This window comes from Coloeus monedula (assembly GCF_965178545.1).
Source record: "Coloeus monedula genome assembly, chromosome: 8".
Taxonomy (NCBI): domain Eukaryota; kingdom Metazoa; phylum Chordata; class Aves; order Passeriformes; family Corvidae; genus Coloeus; species Coloeus monedula.
Genome location: NC_138788.1, coordinates 30,419,065 through 30,434,382, shown reverse-complemented (window position 1 = coordinate 30,434,382; position 15,318 = coordinate 30,419,065). Strand labels below are relative to the sequence as shown.

General features: G+C 38.1%; 1 protein-coding gene across 1 annotated transcript in view; it reads left to right on the top strand.

Annotated features, from left to right (window-relative positions):
* The window catches only part of NRAP (nebulin related anchoring protein), a 47,851-nt gene that overhangs the window by 13,643 nt on the left and 18,890 nt on the right, over positions 1 to 15,318 (top strand). Inside the window, exons 12-25 of the mRNA XM_082286192.1 lie at positions 390 to 494; positions 1,427 to 1,534; positions 2,239 to 2,343; positions 4,709 to 4,807; positions 5,316 to 5,420; positions 6,997 to 7,104; positions 7,934 to 8,035; positions 8,554 to 8,751; positions 8,973 to 9,077; positions 11,356 to 11,454; positions 12,499 to 12,603; positions 13,056 to 13,163; positions 13,788 to 14,099; positions 15,190 to 15,294. Of these exons, the coding sequence (XP_082142318.1) occupies positions 390 to 494; positions 1,427 to 1,534; positions 2,239 to 2,343; positions 4,709 to 4,807; positions 5,316 to 5,420; positions 6,997 to 7,104; positions 7,934 to 8,035; positions 8,554 to 8,751; positions 8,973 to 9,077; positions 11,356 to 11,454; positions 12,499 to 12,603; positions 13,056 to 13,163; positions 13,788 to 14,099; positions 15,190 to 15,294 (1,764 nt within the window). The remainder of the gene's footprint in view (positions 1 to 389; positions 495 to 1,426; positions 1,535 to 2,238; positions 2,344 to 4,708; positions 4,808 to 5,315; positions 5,421 to 6,996; positions 7,105 to 7,933; positions 8,036 to 8,553; positions 8,752 to 8,972; positions 9,078 to 11,355; positions 11,455 to 12,498; positions 12,604 to 13,055; positions 13,164 to 13,787; positions 14,100 to 15,189; positions 15,295 to 15,318) is intronic.

Here is a 15,318-nt window from a genome sequence, read left to right as displayed (position 1 = left end):
TACATGTTCCTTAAACAGGAATGACTGTAAGAGTACAAAAGCTCTTGCTGAGGCCTTGCTGGAACCTGGTACATGGCACATTTGTGCATGTTCATTTGTTCCACACTGACCTTAGAATTCCTTTTTATATCATTGTTTTTGTTAATAATTTTCCTCCTGTCACTGTCTCATATACTTTGCAGAGGATGAAATTGTGTTTCTTTTGCCTGTAAAATGAGAAATGAGCATCTGAAAATTCTCTTCATATTAATTTTCATCATATGCCATCTGATGAAAACCACATATCAAAATCTCTGAACAGTGGGTCTGCCTAATAAAAACTGTGTGAAGGAACTTGATACAGCAGATTAAAGTTTTACCATAGCTTCCCATTGTGCATTTTTTGTCAGGTGGAGTACAAGAAGGATCTTGGAAACAACAAAGGCTACAGCATGAACTACTGTGATACTCCACAATTCAAGAATGTGAGCAAGATCTCAAAATTCACCAGTGATGTAAGTTTTCAGTACCTCGAGTGTGGCTTGCTTGCCCTGGTAGCTGCTGGGATCACAGGTCAACTGTGTATGTGTGTGTCAGATAAATGTGTGCTGGAAATGTGATTATAACTGATTTTAGCCTGTGTCTGTACAACACCTATCCTAGTGTGTCCTGATGTATAGCTGGGGCTCATTTTATATAGGATTATGAAAAGAACTATTATGGTATTTGGAAGAGAGGTTACTTACCATGGACTGCTTATCAAGAGAAGTAGCAGTTAGTTGTTACTGTTGTCTGCCATAATTATTACTTATTTCATTGTGCATGTTCATTTCCTGACTGGACAGTTAGGCAGAAGATACCTCACCAGAATTCATGCCAGAGAGGAACATAATTCTTGTGTGAAAATCATCAGTGTTAATAATTATACCACTTGCATCTCATGAAATATAATTTTGTTTCATACTGCCTCTTACCATTCTCTGAAATCCCAGAGGAGTAAATATTTTGCCATACAGTTGAGATGGTAGAATGATCAACTTTTCTTGTCAAATCCCTCACTCTGGGATTGGTGAAAGATGCACCAAAACCATCCAATTTTGTTCATTTCTTAGTGTACAAATATTGTCTCCCTGGAGCTTTGTTCTAGGGTTTGTTTCTGATAAAACACAGATGTATCTTCATTGTAGGGCATTCAGATGATATAAAGAGCAAGTAAATGATATCTTGTAGAACAAGAAACTCATGGAGGGTTTTAGCTGTTATTTTTTAAAGTACCAAGGTTGTTTTGGACTAATGAATTCCTGTATTGGAGTAACACTAGTAGACCACAGCTGTAACAATTTATCTCCCTGCTGTAAAATATGGAAACTCTGAAAAGCTGAAACTCTTCAGTAGAAAAGTTGACTATATTTTCTCAGAGTATTTATATCTTTTTTTTTTTGTACAGCTTAAATACAAAGAAACCTACCAGAATGAAATGAAGGGTCACTATGTGGGTATGGGCATGGACAAAAGGATGCTCCATGCCATGAAAGTTGGCAGTTTGGCAAGCAATGTGAGTCCCTTTTAATCACTCTTCTATGGTTGTTGCCTACTTGTCTTTCAGTTTTTCTAAAATTAAGTTGATAGAAAACTTTAGATCATACTGTACTGGGGATCTGACAGATAGGTATGTTGAGAAGAAGGGAAATTCTGGAAACCCTTTTGTACTCTTTTATAGCTTACTGTGTGGAAGAAGTTAAAATAAGAAATTTCAGTGATCTGGCAACATACTGAGATCCTTCAGTTTTCTTTGACATCAGTAGGATGCTGAAGGTTGTTTGCCACCACCCCCAGGGTCAGACCTTTGCTGGAAAAAACAGTCTTTAATGAAGATTTCTGCATTCCAATTTAATTTACTGGGTTAGTCAAGAAGCTATTTCATTACATACCATTCCTTCAAGTACATTATTTACAAATCTGTAAGAAGCTTGAGAACTAAGCAGAAAGATAAAAGAGATGTGTCATAGGTGGAAGTTAAGTTAATGCTCCCACTGTTGGCATTGGATTAATTGAGAAGCTGAAAAAGAATCAATTAGTGGCTAAACTATGCAAATAATTTCATTTTCTTTGTCACTCATGACATTGAACTTACTTTGTTTCTTGCATTTAATATTAATATTATTGTTTCTCCTTTCCTCTTGACTGATAATTATTCAAACAAATGACAGGTGAAAAAAAAAGGAATGATTTTTTTTTTTTGTTCTCCTTGTGTTTCAGATAGCCTATAAGTCTGATTACAAGCACGATGGTGTTGACTACAATTACCCAGCTACTCTCACTCCTTCATACCAGACAACAAGAAAGCTGGTCCCTTTGAAAGATGTAAATAATTTTATGTTGTTTTTTTTTCCCCCTATGATTTGCATAGCCCATCATCTCACTGTAGGAGAGATTGTGATAGATTGCATGTGTCAAATGATGATTTAATTATAGGAGCAAACAGCCAGTGCCAAAAGAGTTAAAGCAAAAAAGTGCAGCGTCAAGAGGTCAGAGCAGTAGAAAGAGGTGCCATGTCCTGTTGTTGGCTTCAGTTCAGCATAGATTGTAGAGTGATGTGAAATCAGTGACTTCTGCCCTATCCCAGCTCTGTGCTGTGAAAGTCTCACCATCCTGGGGCAGCTTCAACAGCAGCATCAAGCACTGAAGGCACTGAAAGGACAGGGAGACTGAAACAGCCCTCTCATCCTTGGTGAAATCCCTGAGGATTGGTGCTGCCCTTTGAAGGGGAACTGATTGGTCACATAACCTTCCTCCAGCCTGTGGTCCATGCCAAAGAGCTGCCCTCTGTGCCTGGGCTTGAGTTACTGGTGGAGCAATGTCAGGAGGTTTGTGTACTGCTGTGGCTATCTGTCCTTCAGATAAATGAAGGATGACAGACTGTACAGCTGACTATACTTTCACCTCCCACAAGCATTAAAAACTGATCTCATCTACCACTGGCAGCTTAACCTGTGCCTTAGTTAGGAGCACAGTCACCAGGCGTGGCTTATAAAATTGACAGGGAGAGAGCAGCAGCTCTGCAGGGCATTTCTGGCTACCTAAGGTGTATATACCCTGCCTTTACATTGGAGTTGCAGTAAACCAGGAGCAACATGCCTTAGAGAGGTCATTAACATTATGTGACATTTATCTGGGGCTAAACACCTTTTCCAAAAAAAAGATGGTAGCACGAAGAGCTAGAATTGAGAACCCTGATGTTTTTGAGGAAGTATTGGATATACTTCAACTCTAAGATGAACTATTGCCTCTACAGCAGTAATGTCAGCTTTGCCTTTGTAAAAGCTGAAACCAGTAAAATTCAGTGTTTGATTGCTTACAGTGTGAGAGAGCTGTGTTTTTAAAGAGTAATGTAAAAAAACATTTCAGCAATTCCAGTGACTCTACAATTCATAGGGTTTGAAACACACAATTCCACTGGCCACAGAGACTCAGATGCACCAGTCCTGATCTGGGATTTTGAATTAGTCCCAGGACTTGTCTGCTCCCAAACAACACGCTTACTCTGAACTCTTTTAGGAGTACAACTCTCTCATACACTAAACAATCACAAGTAGCAATAAATACACAATTTCAGTTAAAAAGAAAGGATCTCTTTCCATGGAATTATAATTCTCTCTGTCTCTGAGGAAGCAAATACACTGTTTTAAATACCTTGATCACTTTGGACCTTTGAGATAATTCGGGCCTTTTTTCCTAGCTTTTGTCATTCTGGCAGAATGAGCAAGTTTATGCGAGGATACCTGAGATAAGAAGGTTTGCACTGAAATTGTTTCAGTAACTCAAAGTCTCTAGAAATATGCTCCACTTTACAGGCAAGGAGGTTCTTAAGAAAATAGTTTTAAGCAATGTGATTTGCAATGTTCGCAAAATGATGATTATTAATGGTGAATATTAATGAGGGCCTACAAAATCATAATTTTTTTCTGTAGCATAGCAATGAGTTCTTTTGCAGCAACAGGTTTGAAAGGAAGCTTCACTATGATTTTTTTTATCATGCATAGTCTGTGCTTTAACATATTTATTTTATAACTTGTTGTTGTTACTACCATATTAATGTGTTAGTAATTTAGTGGGCTCCAGTCCTCTTGATGGCTGACATTGAAATTACTTTTTTTTGTGCTGTAAGCACATATTTTTCTTTTTTCATCATCCACACAAAACTGTGACCACACAGGGAAATTCTGTGGTTAATTATTACATTAAAACTCAGTAAAGACAAAGCATAAGAGAGTTCATTTGCTTTATGCAGTGTTACACTGGACAGACCTCTTCATAGACAGTTACCAAGTTCCTTGTCTGATAAAGATAAGAAAGGATGAGGTGATGGTTAAGAATATCAATTTTATACCAACTATTTGGGGGATTTTATAGCAATGTTTTGCAGCTGATACTGCATCTTTTTAAGAATTTGTGTGTTTGACAGGAAGGGGTTATAAATTAAGCCATTTTCAGAGCGGGATGAAAACTGTGACCTTAGACAAGGAAGTTTTGAGAGCATTAACTCAGATTTCATCCAAGAGATCCTGGCATTTTTTCCTCAGCTCAATTTATTATGTTTTAAGCAATGCTTTATCCAGAGTATTAGCTAACAAACTTTGTCTATTCAATCTCTCCTTTTCTGGTCTGACCATTTCTTCCTTTACTAAATTTTTTTTGGTTGTTGTTTTTTAATTTTATCTCAAATTAGGTAAACTACAGGCAAAGCATAGACAAGCTGAAGTACAGCTCTGTTGCCAGCACTCCACAAATTGCTCAAGCCAAAATAAATGCGCAGCAGCTCAGCGATGTAAGTTCTGCCAACATTAGGCACTGTTGTTTATTGGAATTATGAGATTATTTCATTTCATAGCGTTGGTAGCCTTAAGTGTTTTTATTCTTGGTGGTTCTTTAGCAGATTTATGGTCAAAACAAGAATATATATTAAATGAAATCACTTTCAAAAATGTGGCAAGCATGCCAGTAGAGCTAATATTTAACTCCACTTTTAAGATTTGTATCAGTGTGCTTTGTTAGGAATTTATCTTCTGTGTATTTAAGGAAAGTTTTTTAATTATATCTTTTGTACTCAATCAGTAGCTTTTCTATGAGTAGAATAAATTTCTCTTTCCTAGTACCTAAGTAAAAGTTATAATTGCCTTATTGCCTTCATATTTACATCAGCCATATCTATGAGTGGATCTATAATGTATGACACCAATAACCTGAAATTTAACAGCAAGCAATCAGTCTAGTGGTTATACTTTAATTAAGTTAAAAATAACTGAGTGTCTTGCTGACTTTTTCAATATATGCAGTTGAACTACCGAGCCCAGTATGAGAAGACAAAAACAAATTACACTCTACCTCAGGATGTACCTCAGTTAGTGAAAGCAAAAGCCAATGCTGAGTTGTACAGCGAGGTAAGTCAAGCCTTGTGGAAATGCTGGCATTCATGGTGCTGTTAATAGATAGAAATTAATATAAAGATGATAACACTCTTTCTGGAAGCACTTACCATTTATCATTTGGCTTTGTACTAAACAACATGAAATATGGTGCCCAGAATAGACAGAGATCCAATTTCAAGGACAGCGAAACCTCTAGACTTCTTTTTTCCAAGACATTTTCAGATTATCTGAATTTCTTTAAATAAGTAAATCAGTATTCACTTCACAAAACTAGCTGCTTCTGAGGTGGTATTTTTATGAAGAACCAACATTTGCACAGTTCTAGTAATCAAAGTCCGCTGAAGTCAATGGAAAGAAACAGTGAATTCAGCAAACTTGGATCAAGCACACTGTTGCTCCATTCATACTTCCTGACAATATATAGTGATTCACTTAGAGTCTCGTGTGTTAAAACCAAATGGTTGCAGGAAAAGTTGAATTTCTATTTAATTTTTAAAGTATTTTTCAGGCCTCCATTGTCATAGACAGTTTTGGAGAGAAAAAAGCCCAAGGCAAATAAGTGCAAAATGAGAAAAAAACCTTCAGATATTACTGGTGTGACTTTTATTTTTTAAACAGTTTCATGATTTTTCATGGTTGTGAGTTGGCATTACTGCAAGTTTTTTGCATCTTGTGTTCTTCCCCTAAGTTTTTTTGGAGTTGTTTTGGTGCAGTGCTGTGGAGGAACATTCTTTGCGACTGTACTGGGTTGGGATGCATGCTCATTGTTAGATACTGGTAAAATACAGACATGCAAAAGCCAAATCCAGAAACTGGGGCTTCCTGAAAACCTTCTGCCTTCATTAGGTGCACGCATAACATGAATGAAGCCATACTTGACCTTGCTTTAATGGAATTTCAAGTGGAATCTTGAAAAAGAACTTAAAAAACTATTACTTTAAGTTCCACTAACTTTCGAAAGTTAAGGATGTGATTCTCCTGCATTTCATCTGTGTTTGTGAGATAGTGTGGCTCACGAGTGTGCTTTTGAAGACAATCTGACCATAAGGGCTGCTTCACTGACCTGTGCTTCACGTTGTGGGGTGGTCTCAGAGCACATGAGCTGGATTCCTTTTGAATGCCCTCCAACAGCTCATGTAAAGAACTGCAGCTTCAAATTCAGTGCATGGGACTTGACTGGTTGTAGTTTGGGGGTGGGAAAGAAAAATTCTGAGATGAGTGGTGTGATGTCTGGTTCTTAGCTAGCTGTTCTGCCTATAGATCAGCTCCTATAGATCTCTACTATTTGCATAAGTAGACATAACCAGAGGCACTTTTGAAAAACCCTCCCTCCTCCATATCTGTCTGAAAATGAGAGTTATTAGTGGTTGTTCTGGGACATTAAGTGCCTGTGAACTCCAAGAATAAAATTTTGACTCAATCCTAGACAATTAATTAGCTCAAAATTACAATGAACTGTGACTTAAGAAGGTCCCAGTTTGTGGACTGAGCATATTTATACTTCTGCTTTTCTCTGAGCCATTTCCATGTTTGTTTGAAAATCCTGTGTTTATGTGTCTGTGACATGTTGTTGTTTTTCCTTTCTCAGATTAAGTACAAAGAAGGCTGGGAGAAGAGTAAGGGCCAGGGCTTTGAAATGAAACTTGATTCTCTGCCTTTACTTGCTGCCAAAGCATCAAGAGATCTTGCCAGTGATGTATGTGACATTTAGTTACCTGGGAATTATTCTTTATAGAAGTAGCTGTAGCACAGGGAAATAAAGCTTAGTTCTCTTCATCTGGATTTTTAATCCAGATGCATTTGGCTGTCCACCTTTCTCGATGGCTAATGAACAGTTGGAAAATTTCTCAGATTCTGCTGTGAAATTTCACTCTTCAAAAAAAATTTTTTTTAAATCATTTGTACAGAGTGAAGCAAAATTTTCACAATAAACCCATAGTGAAATTCAGTGTTTTGAATTGTTTATAGCCTCAAAAATAGTGTTATCATCTACTACAAAGGGAATTCATATTTCTTTAGTCTGCTTCCTTAACATAAACACATGTATATAAAAAAATTGCAAACAAAATCTTTCTAAACAACTTATATCAAGATTTTTAACCTGTGGAGAGGCAGAAAAGGGAGACACATTTTCTGCAGCTGGAAAGTGTTCAGCAGTGGTGGGGATTCTGAAATCCCACCTCATTAAGAAAATCAAATCTTGAATTCCTTGCTTGGATTGATTTCTTATCTTTGCCTCTAAGAACGAGATAATTTAGCTAATCAGAAGAATTAAACTTTATAAGCATATTCACCTCAGAGGGCTGAGCCTTAAAGAATGAGGTTAGAGACCTCATAAATGAGACTGACCTTGCATCTTTGGAATTTCTGAGAAAATCTGGGAAATTTGAAGTGACAATGATAGAATCAGACTAAGCTCTTCTAAATTTTGACTATCCAAACCACCAGTGTAAAACATATTGCTTATCTCATGGGTAATTGGAAATATTCTTAGATTTACGTCTCTTTTGGGTTTTTTTTGACAGATTAAATATAAAGAAGAATATGAAAAAACAAAAGGAAAAGCAACTGCAACCAAGGATTCAAGACTTTTGCACTCTCTGAAGGTGGCCAAGATGAGTAGTGAGGTAGATTATTTCTCTTACTCAAAAGACGTTTTTCATAATTAGAAAACTTTCAGCAACACTATGCAATCTACCACTGTTACTGCTCTCACTGTAAGAGATTCTTGGAAGCATTTAACAAAATTGGTTTTCCTTCCTCCATCTGTTAATCTGCAATGGTTGCACAGCAGGGGATTTTGGGCAATGGTGTCCTTATTTTGGGGCAGGGAAATAACATCCTATTAAAACCTCAATATGAATAAAATATCATCAGATTAAAACCTCAATATAAAAACTTCTACACAGAACTTTCAAGTCTGTAAAGGTATGTTTAAAAGTAAGGTGCACTGTAATAGAGAAAATGTCTCTAGTATCTGGAAAATTTAGCCTGGCATCTGTTTTGTCCTTTATAGGGCCTGATTTCTACATGTGTTTGGAGTTTTTTTGCCTAATCTACATAAGGACCCAAACAAGAGGAGTGATTTAAAATAGCTTTGCAATATCTGATACAGACAGTCTGTTTTCATTGCTTCTCTTTCTAGATTGCCTACAAAAAAGGGTTTGAGGAGAGCAAGGCCCATTTCCATCTGCCCATGGATATGATAAACCTGAGGCATGCTAAGAAGGCTCAGGCTCTTGCTAGTGACTTGGATTATAGAACAAGACTCCATGAGTACACTGTGCTTCCAGAAGATATGAGGACCAAGTGGGCAAAGAAGGCCTATGATCTCCAGAGTGATGTAAGATGATGTACACCCAGCTTAACTGTTAAAAACAGTATAAGTGATTATAGACTTTTTCCATTTGATCTTAATTCTCATTTCATATCAGCACTGTCTGATTGTACTATGGCTTTTTAAAATGTCTTTGCAGTGGCTTTGAAACTGGAGAGGGTGCACATGTTACTTGCAAACATTATACTTGTGTTCCCTGTGCCAATAAATGTAATTTTCCTCTGCAGCTCCAATATAGGGCAGATCTGACATGGATGAAAGGAGCTGGATGTATCACAGAAGGAAGTCTTAATATACAACAAGCCAAAAAGGCAGGAGATTTAGTCAGTGAGGTAAGCAAAGTGCTCAGGTATCTGCATGTTGTTTGTTCAAAGGTTTATGCACACTTATTCCATTACATTATGTGGAATAGGTAAGGAATTCCTAACAAGGAATATCTGAGAAATGGAAAAACTGATGGATATAATTTAGTTATTCAATAGTTTAGAAGGTCCTGTGTTAGAGATTAAAATTCTTTTATATAATTATCAAAATAATCTGTGCGGTAGAAATCCTCATAGTTGTGCTTCCACCTCTTTTCATTCACCTGCCCATTTTGCAGAGCAGCATTGAATTTCCATTGAGTTTCTTGTGCTACGTGAAGCACAGAGAGGCTTTAAGGAGCAGTATTGAAAAATTAGATATTTGTTAGCCATGTTTGAAAATTTCCTTGCTCCTTGGCAAGTAGGGGCTGTGACTTTACTGTCAGCTTCAGCTTTTCCTGCTTTGCTTTGCTTTTGCTTTATTAATTTGTGGCTTTGCACTGCCAATAAGCTGATGGAAGTAAACTTCCTCAGCTTCTCAGCTATGGCTGAGCAGGCTCACTAGTGCTAGGAAAACTAGAGAACAGTGAGAAAAATAAATTAGGGGAAGTTTGACGGGAAGGATAAAATCCCACTTAGTTCTGGAAGGAGGAACAGAAGCCAGCTAGTTACTGGTGATCACACTCTGGCACCTTGGGTATCTGACATCCTCTCACTACTCCTACAAGGGGGAAAAAATACATCTTAGAAACAAAAGAAGAGCAGCTACCTCAGATCTGGCGTCTTGCTAGGGATAGACTGACATCTGCTTCTGGGGTGTGCTGTAGTAATAATCACTTCCACAAATATTTAATCCATAATGATCTGCCTTTGCATTCCAGTGCTGTGCAAGGCCACGAGATGGCTGACAGTCACTTAAACTGGAGACTGGTGGATATTATTTTAGAGATCTCTGTTGCCATACAAAGCCTGGCGTTTTGTCATTTCTTTGCAGGATGTCACTACATTGTGTTCCATGCAATGTGACAAAACATGCTGTTTTTAATCTGCCTCCCTCCCTTCCAGGTTTCTAAAATAAAGCGATGAGCACCTCTTTGAAGTGCTGCATGCTTTTTTAACTTCTGTTTTGTGTTCCCCTAGCAGAGACACAGTGTAAACTGATCTGTTCACCCATCAGTTCAAACAGAAGAATTTCTCTCCTGAAATGCCAGATTATGAAAAAAAAAGCATTTACACCCTTTCTAGGTGGAATGCCCCACTTCATGACTGAACTGGTAGAATAAAAATTCAATTAACGTATACTAGAAGTGTTTGCTTGGTCTACCCTGTTACACTGTGGTCTTGAAACAGAGTCCCACATTTCCTTGCACTATCTCAAAGAAAGAAAGTATGCTTAGCTCGCTCTCAAATGAGTGGTGCAAAAGGCTGAGGCAAAGACATTAATTTGAAACAGGCCTGTTCTGAAGCCTGATGAAGTCAGTTAAAGTTTTCCATTCACTTCAGTGTGTTCCAGATGTAAAACAAAAAGTAAAATGGAATGAAACTATGGACAGTCTTATTTATCAAACTAAAAATATTAGTCTCTATGCACATTTGTCTGTTCAAATGGATTTTATATAAGTACTGGCACCAGAGGATGAAAAATATTGTTCATTTTTTTCTATATCTGAGACTTTAGCCTTTTGGAGGCCTGTCACAGCTGTTCATCCTAGAAAGGCTTGACTGCAGTGTCTGTGCTGAGCTCTGCTTTGAAAAGAGGAAGATTTTGAGAGGAAGGGGAAGATTTTGGATTCAAGTTACTTCCAGGACTCTGAAATTGCTCACTCTAATTTAATTATAATCTTAATAATTTAAAAATATCTCAGTAACATGCATTCAGTTATTTGAACCACCCATGCATATGCTTGAATAGTCTCTTATAAGGAAATGAGATAGTAACACTGTGTGGCTTATCAGCTCTCTTGGGTCCTGACTTAAGTCATACCCAGGTTGTGAGCACCACTCACTGGCTGGTGTGCAACCTTGGTCCTGTAAGACATGTAGACAGTACATCTGGCACCAAAGATATCCATGCCTGCAGTGTCAGCAACAGTGCCCTTGGCACACACTTGCACTGCCCTCCTCTCCTCAAAATACCAGCAGTGGGTAGTACTTGGAAGGTTATTTTATTGACACCTGTGCTAAAACTGTCTTGGGAATTTACGGGGCACTTTTGGCTCTATCAGTTGTTTTTTTACAAACTGATACATTTTTGGGGGAGGGCAAGTACTGTAGAAAATTTTGTATAACTTGGTTTAATTTGCTGTAGACAAAGTACAGGCAGAAGGCTGATGCTCTGAAGTTCACCAGTGTGGCTGACAGTTCTCAGATCAAGCATGCCAAGAAAAGCCAGGAACTTCAAAGTGATGTGAGTCCTTGACTGAATTTGTCTCTTTGCAAGTAGCTTAGGCATAGTGTGGTCATTCCTGACATATGTACACCAGTGTGACGGTGAGAGAGCCCCCAGTCATGAAACCTTTCAATATATAAAGTTTCTTCAGATTCATTCTAAGGGGGTTTATTTGTTTATTTGATTAGTTCTGTCCTTGAATTCTTTGAACTAGAACAACAGCAACAAAAAAGCACCACTGAGAATGAGCTCCTGACTCCTGTTACTTCTCTGTTGTGTGCTGGACAAGCTGCCTTTCTGTGTGTGCTGAAATCAGAAGAGTAACCATAGGTTTAGAGCTTTATAGGAGGGACTTGCTTTTCTATGGGATGTAAGAAATGTAACAATCTGTGAAATGGGGCATATTTTCATAGTTTTTCAACAGCTCCTCCAAGAACTTCGTGGGCTAAAGCAGAGCAGTTAATTTCTCTGCTGTTGTAGCCCTGGGATATAAAATGGGGGTGATTGCTACTTGGATCATAAAAGGTCCTTGATGTTTTCAGTCAAAGTTGGAATGTTAGTCCTCACTGGAGTATTGTGTCAGCTGTTACATCTAGGTCACAAATATTGCCTGCAGATTCAATTGCTTGGTGTTCTTCATTTCATGCCTAGAATTCTCTGTTTCTATGTCCTATTAAAAACTTCCATTCTATCCAAGAAGTAGCAACAGTTTAACATTGGGTGAAATATGTTCTTGCATGCATTCTGTATAGAGTATGAATTGCTGTCAGCTTTATAGCTAGCTAAGTAGCTAACTTTGGGAAAGAGAATTAAAGTATCCTAATATGTGTGTTGCTTCACAGCTTCCTTGAAATTTAACTGTAACTAGTTTGGTCAACCTGACTCTGTAGGTCAGTTTTTAAATCCATATTTAACAAAAAAAATTCAAGATGCTAAAGAAAACCTCTCCAAAAAAGTTAACCCTAACAAACCCTTGAATATTTGGGTGTTTTAACCAGTACTCCTTCAACATTAAATGTGGACTACTGCTTTTATTGACCATGCTTTGCTTCCTGTGGACAGGTTGCCTACAGGTCAGGGAAAGAGCAATTTCTTCATCAGTACACCATCAGCAAAGATGACCCTGTCTTCATGCTGGCCAAAGCAAATGCTGCCAATATCAGTGAGGTACTGTGTGATTCCCTCACTCCTGTGGATAGTTACAGCTGCTGTGAAATACTTGTTCTGTAGGTAACACTTATGTTCTTTCTCTGAGAAGGTCCTCATGTTTTAGGTGTAAAAACTTGAAATTTAATTACATGCTCCTAATAAACAGTAGTCACATCTGCTGTTCTGAAGACTTGCCACTTTTAGAGTTTGAAGCTGTGTGTTTTTCACATGCTTCCAGGTGAGTGACACACTGGCAGTTTCACTGGAACCAGTGAGATATTGGGGTTGCAGTAACTGCAGTATCCACAGTTACAGGATGTGAGGGAAGACACCAGGATCTGATCCACAGCCATGTGGTTTCTGGGCAGAGAGTGTAGGAGGGACTCATTACTTGAGTTTTCACTGTGACTATAGAACAAATAGAGTGGATTGATAGTAATAAAGAAATTGTGTTGTTGTCATCTCTTTAGAAACTCTACAGGAGTAGCTGGGAGAAGCAGAAGGAAAAAGGATTTGTGCTTCGTCTGGATGCTTTGTCATTCTTGACAGCTAAGGCAAAGAGGGATCTGGCAAGTGATGTGAGTATGGACTCCATCAGCCTTCTTTATTCTTAGGACAGCTGACAGTCCAGGCTGCTGCTAGTGTTGGGGATGTGTCACATACGTCTCAGTGCCCTGAGCCACCCTCACTCAATTCATGCTAGGGAGCGATGGAGGAGTTGTCTGGGTGATTGGCATTCTGTAATTAGTCAGAAGGTTTGCTCTGAGCAATTCAGAGCTTTTCTCCACATGCTAGCTGTGTTTTCCTATTCTCATTTTGACCCGAGGGTGAATTCTAGAACTCAAAATGAAGTGGAAATCTCCTGCAAAACATCATAACTCAATACATCTATGTCTGGCCAGAAAATTCCTGAAAGAACCTTCTGACCTCAGTGCTTGAAAAATGTTGTTTCTCCTAGAGAAAAACAAAAACAAAGTATTTCTTGTAGGTTTTTGTGAACATATTATTGTCAAGAAAGGGCTTTTCTTTATAAACACTAATTTCTAAGACATTCCATTTCTCTTTTGCAAATGATCTTCTTTCTTGCTTGTATCGAGGACCCAGCATGCCACAACACTGACAGACCATTGCTTTACTACTAGTAGAGCTGTCAGTTTGGCAGCTTAGATTATTTACTCTTGGTCTATTTGTTTTCTTCACAGGTTAAATATAAGGAAGGTTATGAGAAGATGAAGGGTAAGCTCATTGGAGTAAAAGCTGTGGAGGAAGATTCGCAGATGGCTCATTCCCTGCAAATGTCAAAGCTGCAGAGTGATCTGGAGTACAAGAAGGCCTTTGAGGGCACAAAGAGTCAGTTCCAGATCCCCATGGATATGGTTAACCTTGTCCATGCCAAAAAGGCTCAGAATTTGGCCACAGATATAGGATACAAGACATCTCTCCATCAGTACACAGCCCTGCCTACCGACAGGAAAGTGGCATGGGCCAAGTGGGCCTACGGATTGCAAAGTGATGTAAGTCCAGACCTTCATGTACATCCATACCCTTCCATCCAGCCCATTCTCAGCCCCACTTAGGGCTGACTTTCTTCAGACATTTATGCTTTTAATGCCATGACACCTTTATGCACCTAAGTTTTCAGCTATTTCTGTTTTTTCAGCTATTTCAGTGAATAGCTATTTTTCAGCTATTAAACAGTGAATATTAACACAGTAAATATTAACCACTTACTTCCTCAAGAGATATATTTAAGTTGTGCAGTGTTTTTGAGGAGAGTTATAACTCCGTTTATGAGCATGGCTTCTTCAAAGCCTACTTAAATGTTAATAAAACTCTAGGATTCCTATATGATGTACATTTATTTTTGTTTCCTAATGTGCAGGGAGGTTAAATAATGTATGGTGATAAAATTGGTGATAAAATTCCATATGGAGACCACATGTTCAGCTGTAACCATCAGATGAACTGTTTGATACTGTAAACAGTTACTTTAAGTTAGACTTTCCATTCTGAGGTTTTAACTGAGAACTTTTCAAGGAGACTGAGGTAGAAATGTGTACAGGCCTTGTTGAGATATGGCTGCTGAAACATTTCTGGCATCTTTGAGAAACCTGACTTACAGTCAACATTTGAAATTCAGGTAGGAGAGATTTTGTGAGGAAAGTGAGAAATACTCCTGTACTTTCCTCCTTAAAAGACACGTGGGAAAACAAACAAAACACAATGCTTTCTCTCCAGTAAAACAAAAGGGTATGGTTTGGGAAACGCTAAGTATCATTTTCTTATAATTGCAAGTCATGGATGATCTTTTAAAGAGTGCTCTATACAAATAAAAATGAAGTTAGAGAAAAACTGCAAACATCAGTGAGGTGTAGACCACTTTTAAAAATTACCTTGCAAAGTATATTGCACAAGTACTGGTGAGTCCTCATTCTTCTATTTCATTCTGTATTTTTTTTTGCTTTCCTTGCAAATATGCAATAGTGAATAAAACAAATGCAGGCACTAATTTGACTTCATTGTTGTTCCTGAGATGTCTGAATCCTTTAATGGCATTTTAAGTGTATGAACACGAACAATAGGACTTTTTTTTTCCTTTGTCAGAACCGATACAGAGCGGATTTGAACTGGATGAAAGGAGCTGGATGGATAGCCACTGGGTCATTAAATGTGGAACAGGCTAAGAAGGCAGGAGAACTCATTAGTGAGGTGAGATTTCATGACAGCATGTAA